Below are 14,706 nucleotides of genomic sequence, written 5' to 3'. Positions count from 1 at the left end.
AACATGGACTTGTTCATTTTCTGTTTTACCTCATTAGTGAAGATTGGGAACAAGGAATGACCTCCTAAGCAAGATTTTCAGGTGGTAACCACCTAATTAAGGTACTTTTAGTTGCTTCGTCCGGCTGATTTGATGTTGTACCGGATGAATATGAGCTAGGTCAATGTCACAGTTGAATAAGCCATTTTCACAACCTGGCGTCCTCGCATCCAGATGTCATCTCACAGCAATGTCCAAGTTGATGAGACAGCGACTGTCCGAGCTGATGATGTGATGTTGTCACAAAAGGCAGGAGAGAGACAGAGCCTGGTTATCATCTGATTGCCGATGGGATGATGTGTCGAGTGAAGACACGTGACCAAGGGAATACTGTCCTTGAAGATGGGGTCGGTAGGACCATGGAGGTATTATTAATAATACCTCCATGGTAGGACGTACACACAGCCGGTCATCTTATCAGATGGTGCACTCACAAACTGCATGCTGCCAGAGGCAATGTGTTCTAAGGGAATACTGTCCTTGAAGATGGGGTTGGTAGGACGTACACACAGCCTGTCATCTTTTCAGATGGTGCACTCACAAACTGCATGCTGCCAGAGGCAATGTGTTCTAACAGTCTAAGGACTGACCGCACATCAATTTGCAGCCTGACCCGATTGGACCATTCAACAATATAGGGTACATCCATCTCATAACGAGACACCCATTATTGTAAACAATAGTCACTCAGAGCAACCCAAGTACCTATCCATAAAGTGATGTTACTGAGGAGGGTGGAAGAGCACAGCACTGTAGGGGCCAGACACTAACAGACCTTCTACTCTGACTGGAAACGTCGAAATCAACACGGCAAAAATATTTCCCAAACATCATGAAGAACATCCAACAAACTACAAAACAAGAGATAGTTTTCTTTTTCTTTTATTACATATTCTTTCCCGGCTATTGATATTTTTGAACATAACATCATAAAGTTTATCTAGTTCATGCATGTCGTAGCACGTTTATTATATCAAATTGTATTTCGCTCATTGCTAGCAGTCTTACAATAATTAAATAAAATCAACATACAGCCTAAGTAATATCAAGTATCATCCAATTCAGTGTGATGGGTCACAATTTATAATTCTTGCTAAGTAAATTGAGCATCAATTGATTGCTGCTCCATCAGACTGTTGACATGTTTGACCAATTATGGGCCGTTGTAATTTCAATACATCTGATTGGTCAGCTGAAAGCACTCTGGACATTGCTCATAAAGTAACGGGTGATTCAACATTTTCACATGAGTACAGAGAATGCTCTGTTTCATGCCCCCCTCCCCCTCTAAGTGTTGACAGGAAAATGGAATGTTGCCCCCTTTCCATTTCACAGTAAATAACACCAGAGCCAAATATCTGATGTAACGAAAAAAGTATTCACTTTTCAAATAAACTGTTTGTGGAGGGTATATGGTTGCGACGTAATGAGACTGACAGGTAGAAAATCAGACTTGGAGGTAAAATGTCATGGGACGATGGTGAAAAGGAGGTTGATAGAAAATATTGACCAACATTTCCACGGAACAAAAAAAGCATACAAATGTCATTAACCACTCTCCCTTGCATATGGTTTGTACTCTTGTGAAAAAGTTGAACCACCCCTAGTGTAGTAATGTTGTCATGATTGATATTAAGTTCCCTATTATTGATACCGAGGTTGAGAATCACAACTTTTACAGATGGAAGTCATTTGCATTGAACAACATTCTGGTCCTTTTTTAAACCACTTCACTACAATGGGCCAGATTTCTGGGGACATAACAACATGCATTTGAGTCCACGGTCATACCTCGACTGCAGCAGATGTGCTTTGACTCTTCTCTCTTTTTCTACGTTTTTTAAAATGCATTTGAGTGCATCATCGCATACATTGCGTTGTGACGTCGAAGACTGTCAAATTGGTCAGTCAGAACCAAAATGAGTATCGCTTTAAGTTGTGACTCCCAAGCCCCAAAATGCAACTGCTTGTTAGCCAAATGGTATATCAGTACACAATAATGGTGTGTCTGAGCTCTTGGAAGTAGTTATAGTCAGAAAAACCTGACATCTCACATGGGTGAGTACGGCAGTTGGAATAAAAACACGTTTCAGCTCAAGCAATAACAAGTTTGATATGAGTTGCTATGGAAAGCTCTAAATTCGACAAAAATATTCAGAATATACATGTACTGTGTATAGTGAGATTCAGCTAAAGAAACCTCCATTCTTAATCATCCTTAACTACTTGGGCTTATACCTTTCTTATAATAGGAGCCCATAATCTCAAAATACTCAGCCAAAAGTATGAAAATGAAGATGAGCACTCCCCCACTTGCATTGTCATCTAGGAATGATGAAAAGTACAGTCTTTTGAAAGTTAACAAATGATTTTCATTTCTACTAGCTTACAACTATCACCTACTGATAAGTTTAAGATATTTGGAATGGAAAATAATCTTCCAGAGACAATAAAAAGTTGGTTTTCAACAAAATTAACGCAGACTTTAAGTATCGGCTCCGTGTGATTATTCTTCATTCCAAATCCCTTACAACAACACCTATTTCTATCATCCATTTGATTAATATGGACTACTGCTGTAAAGTTCACAAACGTCTATCTCCAGTACTCTTGTATCAAAATGTCTTACTCGAAAATATTCGATGAGACAGAGACAAAGTTGGTTTTCAACAAAAACTAACACAGACTTTGAACACTGGTCCCATCAGAATATTTTCTTGATTTCAATACATCACAAGTTGTTTAAAATACCGATAAAATACACGTATAACCTGATTTCAGCATGTCAAAAGACTAGCATTAGTTTAGTCTGCTACATGAAGTGCAACCCAGTTGATGATGTGTGTCTAGACAGGGTTATGGCTAGGTACTTGTACCCTAACTACAGATCCCGGGCAGCATTGGCACCGAAGGTGACGCCATTATCAGCTTCACGTGTTGATCACAGTGCAATGTCATAATACTCATATGCACCAGAATTCCACTAGATATATCAAATCACTGCTTGTGTCACTGGACATTTCCAGACACTTGGAATTGAAAATACAGCTGGTGTCTTGTTGGAGGGAATCACAGATGTTTAGGAGTGGTGCCATCCAGGGATTGGTGTTAAAGTTCTTCAAACAATCCTGGACAACTTTCTCTCATAGAGGAAAATATTAGACTGAGTCCGAGTCAAAGTTGGTTTTCGACAAAATTAACGCAGACTTTGAACACTGGCCTCATCAAAATATTTTCTCTGTTTTGATACACATCAACAACAGACCAACATTGATAGGTGAAAAGATTCTATGTGACCGTGACAAAGTTGGTTTTCGACAAAATTAACGCAGACTTTGAACACTGGCCACATCGAAATATTTCCCCGATTGTTATTCACATCAGCAACTGGCCAAGGCGGATAGGTGAAAATATTTAGAACGGAAAATATGCCACAAGGCAGAGACAAGGTTGGTTTTCAACAAAAGCAACAGAGACTTTGAACACTGGCAGCGTCAAAACTATTTTCTGTTCAAATATTTGAAATGATATCACTATCTACACCGCACCAACAAGCGCCAATAATTTTTTTGAATTTGCTTTGATATGAAAAGATTGTGAATCAAAAATATTCATTGCGACAGAGACAAAGTTGGTTTTTGACAAAATTAACGCAGATTTTGAACACTGGCCACAACAAAATATTTTCCATTCAAATAATCTAAAATTATATCCCTTTCTACACTGCGTCAACAAGCTTTGATAATTGCCTCTATTTTGCTTCTATGCACATAAGCAAGCAACAGAGGTTGGCCTCTGAAAACATTTTAAATCAATATATTCAATGTGACAGTGACAAAGTTGGTTTTCGACAAAATTAACGCAGACCTTGACCACTGGCCACATCAAATATTATAAATTTTAATTCTCTCGAAATTAGATCAATTGCTATTATCATGAGACCATAAACATGGCCAGCAAAAGACCTAAGGTCAAGGTCACAAAGTTCAAGGTCAACGGTTGGCCTTGACTGTGTGTCCCCAATATCACAACAGGAGCTTGATGGACGCCATGAATAGGATCTTGCATTGTGGTCGCAATCATTCGCTCGACGCGTGGCCATGTCCCATTGTGCGGCGCCGGTTCAATTTTAAGGAGGTGACACATCATCTGGTAGATGTCTGTCATACGGATGGAGGGGAGGGTTTGATTGCGGACAATGTCTGAAAGACAAGTAAGAATAGAAAAGATGATGTGATTTCATGATAAAATGTGCTTTAACCATGGTACCAGATATCATCAGGAAGACTAGAGATCAATATCATTCAGAAGCAAATATCTAGTATCATCAACTTCACAACTGTAAAGCCACTAATGAAGAGAAATTTGCTGAAGTTGCAAATACTTGATCCCAGCGCGTGGCTTACTGCTAGAATTGGCATCCCCTCTCGAGCGAACTATCAATCTACCAAAAAAAGGGTTTACAGATAAACATGTCTGTTTAGCATCTCACCTGGACCACTTCCTGCAAACATTGGCCACATGTCAGGCTCCTGGCTGCTGTAACCATGCCAACCTAAAGCTGGTCGCTTCTTCTCCGTGTAGACAACATAACCATTGGTGTACTGAAATAAGATGACGAGACAGGATAACTTTCTCGTTGATAGTGCCATATCACAGGACTGACGTGCTCTCAGTTTCCTAAAATAAGATCAGTCACATATATGTGACCCGTTCTAGCAAAACCAGTCGCATGTCGCTAATAAGATGAGCCTAGGATGACAAATGGAGATAACAGAAGAACTTGATGTTGTCAGACTTCACAAAAGGCAGACAATAGTGAAATGAACAAACAGTCCGTCTCAACCTGCCAAGCTCAGAGGGACATGCGACTGGTTTTGCTGGAACGGGTCACATATCTTTGTCTCATGCTGTATCACTTACCGTTAAGATGTACCATCCGTTATCAGCCACAGCAGTTAGTGGTGCCACACGGTGGCTGTGTTGATAATGCCAAACGTCGGGAAGCGTATGTTTTTGATAAATCGTCATGTTTGGATGAGCATTCTTCAGTTTCTTGTACACCTGAAAAGGAAGGTTTAGAAGATGATTCAAATACTTCACTTGGGAGGGGGTAGAGGCCTGGTACATGAATTCTACACAAGTGCTCCTATATTTGTTGGCTATGAATACATTGCTTGCTGTTACATACCTTGTCTGTCACATGTCGGAGAGGCCAAATATTCGTGTACGAGCCACCATCGAGGGTCTGCGCCAAATCTCTTTTTGAAATGTAGCGCCTGAGGTCAATGATACGCTCCATGGATATGTCTGTCATACCGTGGTCTGAAAGGAGTAGGACATTGACCTTGTCCCTAAGGCCACGCTCGGTTAAGTCTTGAAGAAGGAAGACGATTGTTTTATCAAGGTCGATGAGCATGTTGCGGAGTTGTTTCGAATTTGGTCCGTAGCGATGGCCGACCATGTCTAGATGCTCATTGTAAAGACCTAAAAGGAGAAGAAAATAAAGTAAAACTAAACAAATTTGTCCTTGAAGGAAGGCATAGTAATGCTTGAAACATGTGCCCACCATTGGCCAGTTTGACAATGAAGACAGATTTAATCTGTTGGTGCCATGCACTCAGCTTGCGACCTCAGACAAGTAACTTTACTTCAATTTGCAACATCCACTCACCTACAAAATCTGCCGAGTCATTATGTAACGCATTAAGTCCCTCGACCATGGACCCCATATATTCTTGCATTGATGGGAACGAGACGTACGGACGACAATAATCCGGCCGTGTATCTCGTATTGAACGATTACAGCCAGGCCAGTGAAAGAGATAACTTCTTTTACCCTGAAGAAGACATTCAAAGTGGTGAATTAGAAAAAGTGAGCAAAATTTTAAAATCACATGTTGCATTGATTTCTCGGCAATCTGCGGCACGAAAACAAGCTTGTAATTGTCTCGATGGAAGCTGTGACAAGAAGGGTCAATGCAAGAGACAAGTAACCAGCTGGTAACAACATCATCATTAACAGATCGACCATGAATTATGACAATTGCATAAACATAAGGCCTGGTAAGTGCACCAGCTGAATTTGTACATAATGAATGGCAATTGAATACAACCAGATGTCATTTTCATAATGCGATAGCCTTGTCCCATGGGAGACATATAAAACTGAGCTACTGTTTAGCTGACGACCCCTTGAAAACACTCTCCTTGTAAGAAACATTGCACCTTGTGATGGTTTTGTCTGAGGACGAGGACAGTCACTAGACTGTAACAAAGACGATCAGAGTGAGTGAATACGCACCTGTTTTTTCGCAGTCACCCAGATGGGTTCTCCATCCTCCCACCAGTGAGCGCTAGTGTTCATTGAACTTGAAAAATATTCATTTTTGATTGAATCATACATGTTGTTACCAATCATTCCATGGTTCTCAGGGAAGAGACCTACAAATATAAAGTCAACATTTGATGTTTAATAGTAGAGCGTGGCTAATTGTGTTAGATCACCGAGGTTCAGCTGTACTGAAATTCTGAGAAGAAATATTCGGTCAATTCACTTTACCACCTGTGTGACCTAATCACGTCCTTTGGTGGTGACGCAGACTATGATGACAATGAATGACTTTAGAGAGACTAGACCTCTAATATCATCCCCAAGTGACTTGTATTTAGGCTTTTTTGGGGGGGGGGGATGCACCAAAATCAACCAACAGAGAAAGTTTACTCACCGGTCACAAAGGAGTAATAGTTTGGATAGCACAGTGTTGGAAACTCTGGGTCAATATGATGTACATGAGAACCCGACTCAAACAGCGTCTGGAAACCCGGCAGATCGGCTTGATTGACATAATCCCAGCGCAGGCCATCCACGAGTAAGACGAGGAGTTTATTTCCCGCGCCCAGTGTGCACTGGACCTGGCTCATCATCAACAATAACAGGAGGTACGGACACAGATATTTCAAGTAGCAACTTGGTGGAGCACGCTGGGTATGATTGAAGTCTTCATCTTTATTTCTTTTAGTGAAAGAGGCTTCGGCCTGACGTTGCCCAAATCTGAACCGCGGAATCTTTTCTGCGCTTGGCATTTGACTTTTTTCGCTTGTAATGTCGTCATAAATATCTGAAACGATAGAAACAATTAAAATGAATTAGTTATTGTTAAAAATCAAACAAAGAAACAGTCATTATAGTCACATAAGAAAAAGTATTCCACCTCACACGTCCCTTTGATAGAGAGGTGTAAAATCAGAGAGCCTCTGTCTCACTCGAAAGAGCAAACTAACAACCTGGGAGCCAAACACATTGTGTACCATGTCATCAAGCCATGTTAGCTGTTTAATCTACAGAACTGACTCCATGAAACTACATATATCACAAGGCATACCACAACAAAGTATTCCCAGGTCTTGATTCTGTCCCTAAGAGAGTGTGCGACTGGTCAACGCACAATCCAAAGATTGAATACATCTGACCATTATTCAGACCAAGAATATAAACAATTTATTACAACAGCTGTATTTTCTCTCGTCGATATGACGTGACTAAAAAATGGGTCAACAATTATTATAAATTTTATAACATCGATTATAAAATCATAAAATTCCATTCTAATAAATCGTCATTGGTTTCTGTTTTAACACGTGGTTTGATTATTTACCAAGTTCACATCCCGTGAACTCCAGGGCATACAGTGCATCTGATAATCACAACATTTGGCTGACTACAGTTCAAATGACATCCCGGGCATCATCATCACGAGGGGGGGGGGTGCTACCCTCCTGCTCCACGCTTTGAGGGGTCTATTTGCTGTGTGTACTCCCCCACGTGTACCTGGTGCTGTCAAGTTTCTCTGCAGGTGGTACTTCAGCTAATCTGTATTACTGTCAGTAAAAACAATTATCACAGTCGAGAGCATATTTGGACTTCAGGGTGGAAAGTTTGTCTCAGGAAATGAAGGATGGTTCGATAAACTAATCCAAGGATGGACAATTGAAAGCATTTGCCAAGAAACAACTGTGGAGAATAATCGACATTGGGCATTGTTGGGAGCCAGTTAAATGCACAGAGGGGACCGGAAAATCCAATCCTTTGGGTATCTGTCCTCTGTCTTTATTGAATAATTGATTACCACTCTGTGGAAATGGTACACATTTTGAAATTAAACACACCTGTTTCTTTGAGGCGTGTCCACCTAACTCACAATGAAATTTTGGAAATTCAAAATCTGAACCCACAATGCCTACTATTACTAATATTTTCACCTTTCTTGGCTGGTTACACATATATTACAGAAAATTACATCACAAGTATACTTTGCTTCTATAACAATGACCTTTGTCAGTGGTTATACTTTATAGCAATTGTTGGACCAATACCAATTAGTGAACTATAACAACCAATGTTCATAACTGTATTCAAAGGTCATGATGTAAGATAGGCCTGACTAGCTACTCAAATTCCACCAACACACCAACCTGTCTGGGCTCGCAACTATTTAGAGTTGTATCTCTCCCAGGGGCGTGCTGATGAGCCAACGTCTCAATACTCGAGCCACATGCTGTTATCCAACCTGGTTACCATCCTCAGACTTGTGTCAGAATGGCGTAAACTCGGCCAATGTGAAACAGACTTGTCAAAATCAACGAAATAACGTCAACACAGAGTACATGCAGTATATGCTTGATTATATACCCAAGAGGTTTATTTTTTAAAGTACAACAAGTACTTCTCACCTTATTCTAACCCAGACGTACTTCACCAATCTGTTAGAACCTCTTAGAATCTGTGAGAACCTGCTTAAGTGATCGGTGAAAAACGTAACGCACTCTTCTTAATGAATTTATGTAATGACCACGTATTCCATTATTTTTGGAAGAGGCTTTGTAATTGAAAAACTAAAAATGTGACTCGCTCTACCAAAACTAGGCGCTTGTCGCATCTGAACTTGACAGGTTGATACGGACTTGTTGTTCATTTCCCTATTGTAGACCTTTTGTGAAATCTATTACAAACTGATTTCGTCACATTTCACAAAAGGTCTACAATAGGGAAATGAACAACAAGTCCGTATCAACCTGGCAAGTTCAGATGCGACAAGCGCCTAGTTTTGGTAGAGCGGGTCACAAATATGATAGAGACACAAGCAATGGATATCATCAGTCTTAGTGCGCTACCATCATATAACTACACATCATGTGGGATAAAAACGTGCACTCAAACAAAATTCTGTTTATACTCCGTAGGTTTAGGACTCCAATGATAACAAGCCAGAAGACTTGGCTTAGTTTTAGGGGCAAAAACTGGGCTAGAAGATCTAGTCTGCACTGGCATCTGAACGTCTGCTACCTGTTGGAGAACTACATGCAGTTAGTTTGGTGAACACCACACACATTTGAATCCAGGGATAGTCCGAGTTTCATCTTTGAAATTGAGTCCGTCCGTGATGCCAAAAACTACAGAATAACATTCTCTTTGCACAGCTTGCTCTTCACCTGAACAATACACACATTATCGACATTTATACCATCACTGCACCAGACAGCAATGTCATGATGTATGAGCCTCTAAAAAATGCAGCATCAAATTTCCAATCACTTCATTTGACATTGTCTGGGCGCTCAAGGACAGACAAACTAGGCAAGAGCACATGCACCAGACTCGTATTAGTAGTAGACTGGTTAAGAAATTAAGTTGGATATATGCCTAGCATCGAAATTAGAATGCTTTGATAGAAAAGATATCAGCCACAAGGCACTGAGATGCTAAACTGGTGTTCAGTTTTTCCAGAACTTCATCATTGTGTACATGTTTTTTACCAGAAGGTCTACATAACATCGACTAATAGGTAGGATTAACTTGGGTGGTAAATGAATAGAGAAACCACACTGAAATGGCCAGGCCAGGGTTTCTGAATCTTTTCATTCAAGATTTGAGTATATTACGGCACAGAACTGTTTAGTGTTTACATTACAATGCTTTATCAATACTTTTTGAATAAATAATAGTTGTCAGTGAGCAATAGGACAGCGCCAGTCTGTCATAAGTGTCAAATTGATCTTAAATTTTAAAAAATCGTCATCCTTCAATTCACATTATGTTCATATTAGATAGGCAAGAATCCAGCCTAGCTTATAACAGATAGGTATAATGGGTCTATTAAAACCTTTTGAGACAGTGAGGCCTACTTTTTCAACTCAAACATTTACTAACAATAGTTTCAATGGATGACATGAAATAACCCGAGGAAGTTCATTCATGATATTTCATATTCAAGCAGTTTAGATAAACACTCAGCCGATGTGAACCGAGTGACTGACTACAAGTAACGCATATCTTCCACAAGTTCCATGATGTATGCATGAATCAGTGTTATCAGGAGAAAGGGAGGATAAACCCAACGGCATAAAATTACTATATACTAATTCATGGTTGCAAAAATTTTAGAACAGCAAAATGGAACAGACCGTGGTATGCAAGGACGGTCTCGCTACTCCCAGTAGTCAAGGAAAACACATTATTCAGTACAGCGGCATCTGATCACAACCAACCAACAGCCTGTCGACAAAAAGCATCATATCAGAAGTTAATAGAAAGACTGATTGAATACAATTCATATCGAGGACAACTAACTAGTTTGAGACTTTTTTGTGATTGCCCCACATTAATTGGAAATCTCACACTGCTCACTTCTTTCTTATTGTACATGAACGTATGGCATGCTAGGGTCAGCAGCATACTGGCTCTGAATTACGGCTCAAACATCAATTTTTGAATCCTGTCTGGAGGTCAATAGCAGTATTGATTTCATATGGATGAACACACAACCTACTTGCTCTATGTAGATTATACCACTTTGTTACTAAAGCCACTTGCTGTTATTAGTGGGTATTCTATCTCATAGAAGTTAGGGAGAAACATCGTTATGACATCATCATGACATAGACGAATTCGAAGAAGTTTGTTTTGGCACGCTGACGACCAGTGATACGACAGTGTCCAGTCATGTGTTTCACCTTAAACAAAGGATCACCGTGTCTCTAGGCATTATCCAAAGTCGGCTTTAGCCTAGTTTAGGCCTTCTGACTTGTTCTGAGTTCGATTTTTCCAATGCGCAAATGAAGCCCATTTGTGCTTCACAAAATAGGCTTTTACACAAACTACTGAAACAAATAAGGCGATCTTGGTATCATTTCTCTCCTAGAAAGATTCCTCATCCACTGATATCAATGGTTTTAACCCCCTGGTAGTGGCAGTATCGGTTGCGTTTGTTCTGGACCACCCTGTAACTAGCCGGCTGTACTACATGTACTATGGGGGCTATGTATGTAATGTAACACTTAATGTGGAATCATGCCAAAAATGGCCGGCTTTTATCACAAAGATTGAGCAAATACGGCACATTTACCTCGAAAGTTTGTCCATTTTATTTGGTAAACAGGTAGATTATTCCAATGTTGATATTTATTGTGTTTCTTGAAGAGAAATCGACAAAAATGTGTTTGTTGTGATGAAAACGGATACATGTGTCGGGCATTTCAAGGGCAAACAGTCGTTCCGCTCCATGACCTTTTCGTCCCAAGTGGTTTCGCTCCCAATCGTCCTTAATGCTAAACATTTTATACTGTCCTGTATTTCTTTGTCATTTATGCATAATCCCCTTGTTGAAGCCTAAAAATCGAAGCTTCTAGGGATGTCCTTATTAACAGAGGCTGTGCAGGTCGAATTCGGAGGTATGACATTGTGTATTTTCCTTGCAAATTGATATTTTGTAGATGGAATATTGTATACTAGGTCTATCAGAAACTGGCCATAGGTTGCAGCACGTTCTGGCTGTGTAGTGTTGCAGTAGTGTTGTGGTTGAGAGTGGTGATTATATTGCCTTCTTGATAATAATCAATCACTTGGTCAATAACGGTGAGATCACTGCACGTCACTATGACGTCAGACATCAGTCTGCTGAGCTGGACGATAGCCGGGACGGTCTCGTCCTTCTCGTCTCGTAGAACTGAGGCTGTACATCCGCCATCCGAGGACTACAAATCATTGTAACGTCAACAGATATCCATCTGTTATAATTTCACTCTCTTTTTTAGGTCGAGAGCCATGGCCCCAAGACGTCACTCTCTACCAGACTGATCCAGACACCCACATCCTCCTGCCGGATTATGCCTCATGTCTCGGAGTGAAGGCTTTCCTACACATGTGTGGGCTCAACTTCCAAACAAAATGTCGTACAAATGCAGCCCACATGTCTCCATCTGGGAAGATGCCCTTTGTTCGTGTCGGTCCGATGATTGTCTCGGAGTTTGAACCCATTGTCACATTTGTGTTGACAAAGGTAAAAGAAATACACTTTTGAGACCAGTTGTCATCTCCAAGTCTTCAATGTTTTAGGTGCCAGCAAAAACTGTAGTTTTGGGTGCCAGTTATAACCATCCTGCAGCTAAAAAAAACATGTCTTCTTATGGAAGGGTATGGCTGTTCTCGGGATCAGTTGGATATCATTGTCCAAGTCCTGGATTCAGTAAGACAGAATTTGTCTTTCATGTTGTGTCTTTTCTTTGTAGGGTCATCATTTGAGTGCAGACTCGGATGAAATTCAGAAAGCAGAGATTCGGGCGTACATATCGTTGGTGGATGGTGTGCTGGGAAATGCAGAGGTGCGTCTTTATTTCCTGGCATCTATATAGAACCTACATCAATGACCACAAAACTGTCCAATTAAGATTGGGAAGGTAGAAGAAGATCATTTCTGTGCGATAGGGAATAGGTCCAATGAATTTTGGTCTCAGAGTCCGAACTATGACATAGGACCTTAGGGCACTGTAAGGGAAGAAATAACCTCAATCATGGAGTTCAACTATAAATAGACATAACTATGAAAACATTTGGCGAGTCCAAAGTTCAGTGTCTCGTCCTTTTCGTTGCAGCTGTATATCACATGGTATGACCCAACGATAGCCGACGAAATCACGAAGCCTCGCTTTGGGTCGCCGTATCCATGGCCTTTAAATCGGATCATCCCATGGATAAGTCAAAGATCAGAACTCCAGAAACTCAAGACTCTTGGTTGGGCTGAGAAGCCCTTTGACCAGGTCAGTCTTTGTTAGCCAATCTCAAATGAGTGCAATGTCTATGTGTCATACAAGGGAGCAATGAGGACTTTGTACTGGGACAAAATTGACGAGGATTTGGAGAGTCAATTGCTCGGCTGCAAATGAAAATATGAAGAGAGTATCAGTGTCAGTTACCACTACAGTGATTGTCCCCTTGTCTTGATCATTCATCATTGTTAGAATTGGACCTATATCATGTATTCTTTCCTTGTAGGTGTGCGACGAAGTGACGAGTTGCTGCGCTGCACTTTCAGAGAAACTGGGAAACCAGGACTTCTTTTTTGGAAATAAGTAAGTACAAAATAAAAAGATTTTCAAGATAGACAAAAGTCACTTGATTGACATCTGTTTGTTAATTGATCCAATTAACCATTGTCCATTTCAGACCCACCGAGTTAGATGCCTCTGTCTACGGCCATCTCTATGCCCTACTTACCACAGACCTTCCGAACAAGCAACTTCCAAAGATAATCGGCGAACATCAAAACTTGATCGACTTTTGTCGGAGAGTTGACTCAAAGTAAGAAATTTCATTCTTAATTGTGTGCCGTTCATGCGTCTTCGACTTCATTTCCTGGTTAGTCTCGGCTTGTCAGCCTGGCAATGGCTACCAGACCAGCAGATGAACACTCCAAAAGAAAAGTTGACAGAAGACAGAGTCCAGTGTTCTCTGAATGCACCCACAACTGCAACCACTACACCTGTACTTCGTGACTGTTGACAAAAACCATCACTTCAAATGGGTAATGGGTTTTTGCAATTGGGTTTCAAACTACAGTGGAACCTCCCTTAGCGGATACCTCCCTATTACGGACAACCTCTCTATAAAGGACACTAGTTTTGGTCCCAAATGGGTTGTTTCCATGCAATTTTACCTCTCTAATCAGGACACCTCTCTTATAAGGACAGCAATCTCAGTCCCGTGGGTGTCCTTATTAGAGAGGTTCCACTGTACTATGCTGAAGTCACCCAACATTTTTTAGCCTTTTCTTATTCTTTTCTCCAGTTACTTCAATGGTTCTCACTCGACCTCGCTAGAAACCAGTCTACAACTGTCTCAAGAATGGGAGGATGTACAAGCACCTACCGAGAGTGGTGACACATAGCATCTATAATGCCATCGCATATTTATAGAATTTCATGGACTTTGACATGCTCACTTTCAATGCAAGAGGAAAAATCTGAGTCAACGCAGTGGTAGCTTGTCTTGGACAAGTGAGCACGAGTGATCTGCATTTGTTTCTACAGCTGGCGAAATGTATTCCTCCTCCGAGCTTTTTTTCACAGTTGACTAGTCAAAATGTACGAGCACTTTGAACATTTATTTACCAATAGAAAATGTTTATTTGAAATGAAGACGTCTTGTTTCCTTTTGTTAATAGAGTAGTTCAGATTTGAGAATGAGGCCATCTTTTTCTCTAGTTGACATTATCAAGTCGATTTGCATTTATGACCTCGGGCGATTGGATATCCGTCGTCAAACTGCCGCATCAAACCTCTTTCCCTGAGCTGAACCACTCTTTCGACTAACTGTTCTCCGGAGCTTGCCTG

General features: G+C 40.7%; 2 protein-coding genes across 3 annotated transcripts; one reads left to right on the top strand and one right to left on the bottom strand.

Annotated features, from left to right (window-relative positions):
* Window positions 1-922: 922 nt before the first annotated feature.
* On the bottom strand, window positions 923-11,643 carry LOC135498281 (glycerophosphocholine cholinephosphodiesterase ENPP6-like). Of its 2 annotated transcripts, none has more exons than XM_064788521.1 (8): window positions 11,445-11,643; window positions 6,768-7,160; window positions 6,344-6,483; window positions 5,714-5,879; window positions 5,231-5,526; window positions 4,963-5,103; window positions 4,532-4,643; window positions 923-4,241 (listed from the first exon to the last, which is right to left on the bottom strand). In XM_064788521.1, exons 1-8 carry the CDS (start codon window positions 11,560-11,562, stop codon window positions 3,973-3,975), a joined length of 1,635 nt encoding a protein of 544 aa, XP_064644591.1. In that variant the 5' UTR covers window positions 11,563-11,643; the 3' UTR covers window positions 923-3,972. The 2 variants fall into 2 exon arrangements, with proteins under 2 accessions (XP_064644591.1, XP_064644592.1); XM_064788522.1 differs by lacking the exon at window positions 11,445-11,643 and adding an exon at window positions 7,425-7,512.
* LOC135498299 (metaxin-2-like) lies at window positions 11,615-14,505 on the top strand. Its single transcript, XM_064788554.1, has 7 exons — window positions 11,615-11,769; window positions 12,133-12,377; window positions 12,607-12,699; window positions 12,970-13,134; window positions 13,370-13,446; window positions 13,541-13,675; window positions 14,162-14,505. Exons 1-7 carry the CDS (start codon window positions 11,730-11,732, stop codon window positions 14,259-14,261), a joined length of 855 nt encoding a protein of 284 aa, XP_064644624.1. The 5' UTR covers window positions 11,615-11,729; the 3' UTR covers window positions 14,262-14,505.
* The last annotated feature ends 201 nt before the right edge of the window (window positions 14,506-14,706 follow it).

This window comes from Lineus longissimus, chromosome 13 (genome assembly GCF_910592395.1).
Source record: "Lineus longissimus chromosome 13, tnLinLong1.2, whole genome shotgun sequence".
In the NCBI taxonomy this organism is placed as follows: domain Eukaryota; kingdom Metazoa; phylum Nemertea; class Pilidiophora; order Heteronemertea; family Lineidae; genus Lineus; species Lineus longissimus.
This window is presented reverse-complemented; position numbering and strand designations above follow the sequence as displayed.

What these genes read in the sequence shown, in the direction of transcription:
- LOC135498281 (XM_064788521.1), bottom strand. Translation starts at nt 11,562, where the DNA reads ATGTATCCGTTTTCATCACAACAAACACATTTTTGTCGATTTCTCTTC. An exon ending in AAAATGGACAAACTTTCGAG is followed by an intron (nt 7,161 to 11,444) that starts GTAAATGTGCCG and finishes CTATCGTTTCAG; the next exon opens with ATATTTATGACGACATTACA. An exon ending in TCCGACATGTGACAGACAAG is followed by an intron (nt 5,104 to 5,230) that starts GTATGTAACAGC and finishes CTTCCTTTTCAG; the next exon opens with GTGTACAAGAAACTGAAGAA.
- LOC135498299 (XM_064788554.1), top strand. Translation starts at nt 11,730, where the DNA reads ATGTCCTTATTAACAGAGGCTGTGCAGGTCGAATTCGGAG. An exon ending in GTGTGCTGGGAAATGCAGAG is followed by an intron (nt 12,700 to 12,969) that starts GTGCGTCTTTAT and finishes TTTTCGTTGCAG; the next exon opens with CTGTATATCACATGGTATGA. An exon ending in TGTCGGAGAGTTGACTCAAA is followed by an intron (nt 13,676 to 14,161) that starts GTAAGAAATTTC and finishes TCTTTTCTCCAG; the next exon opens with TTACTTCAATGGTTCTCACT.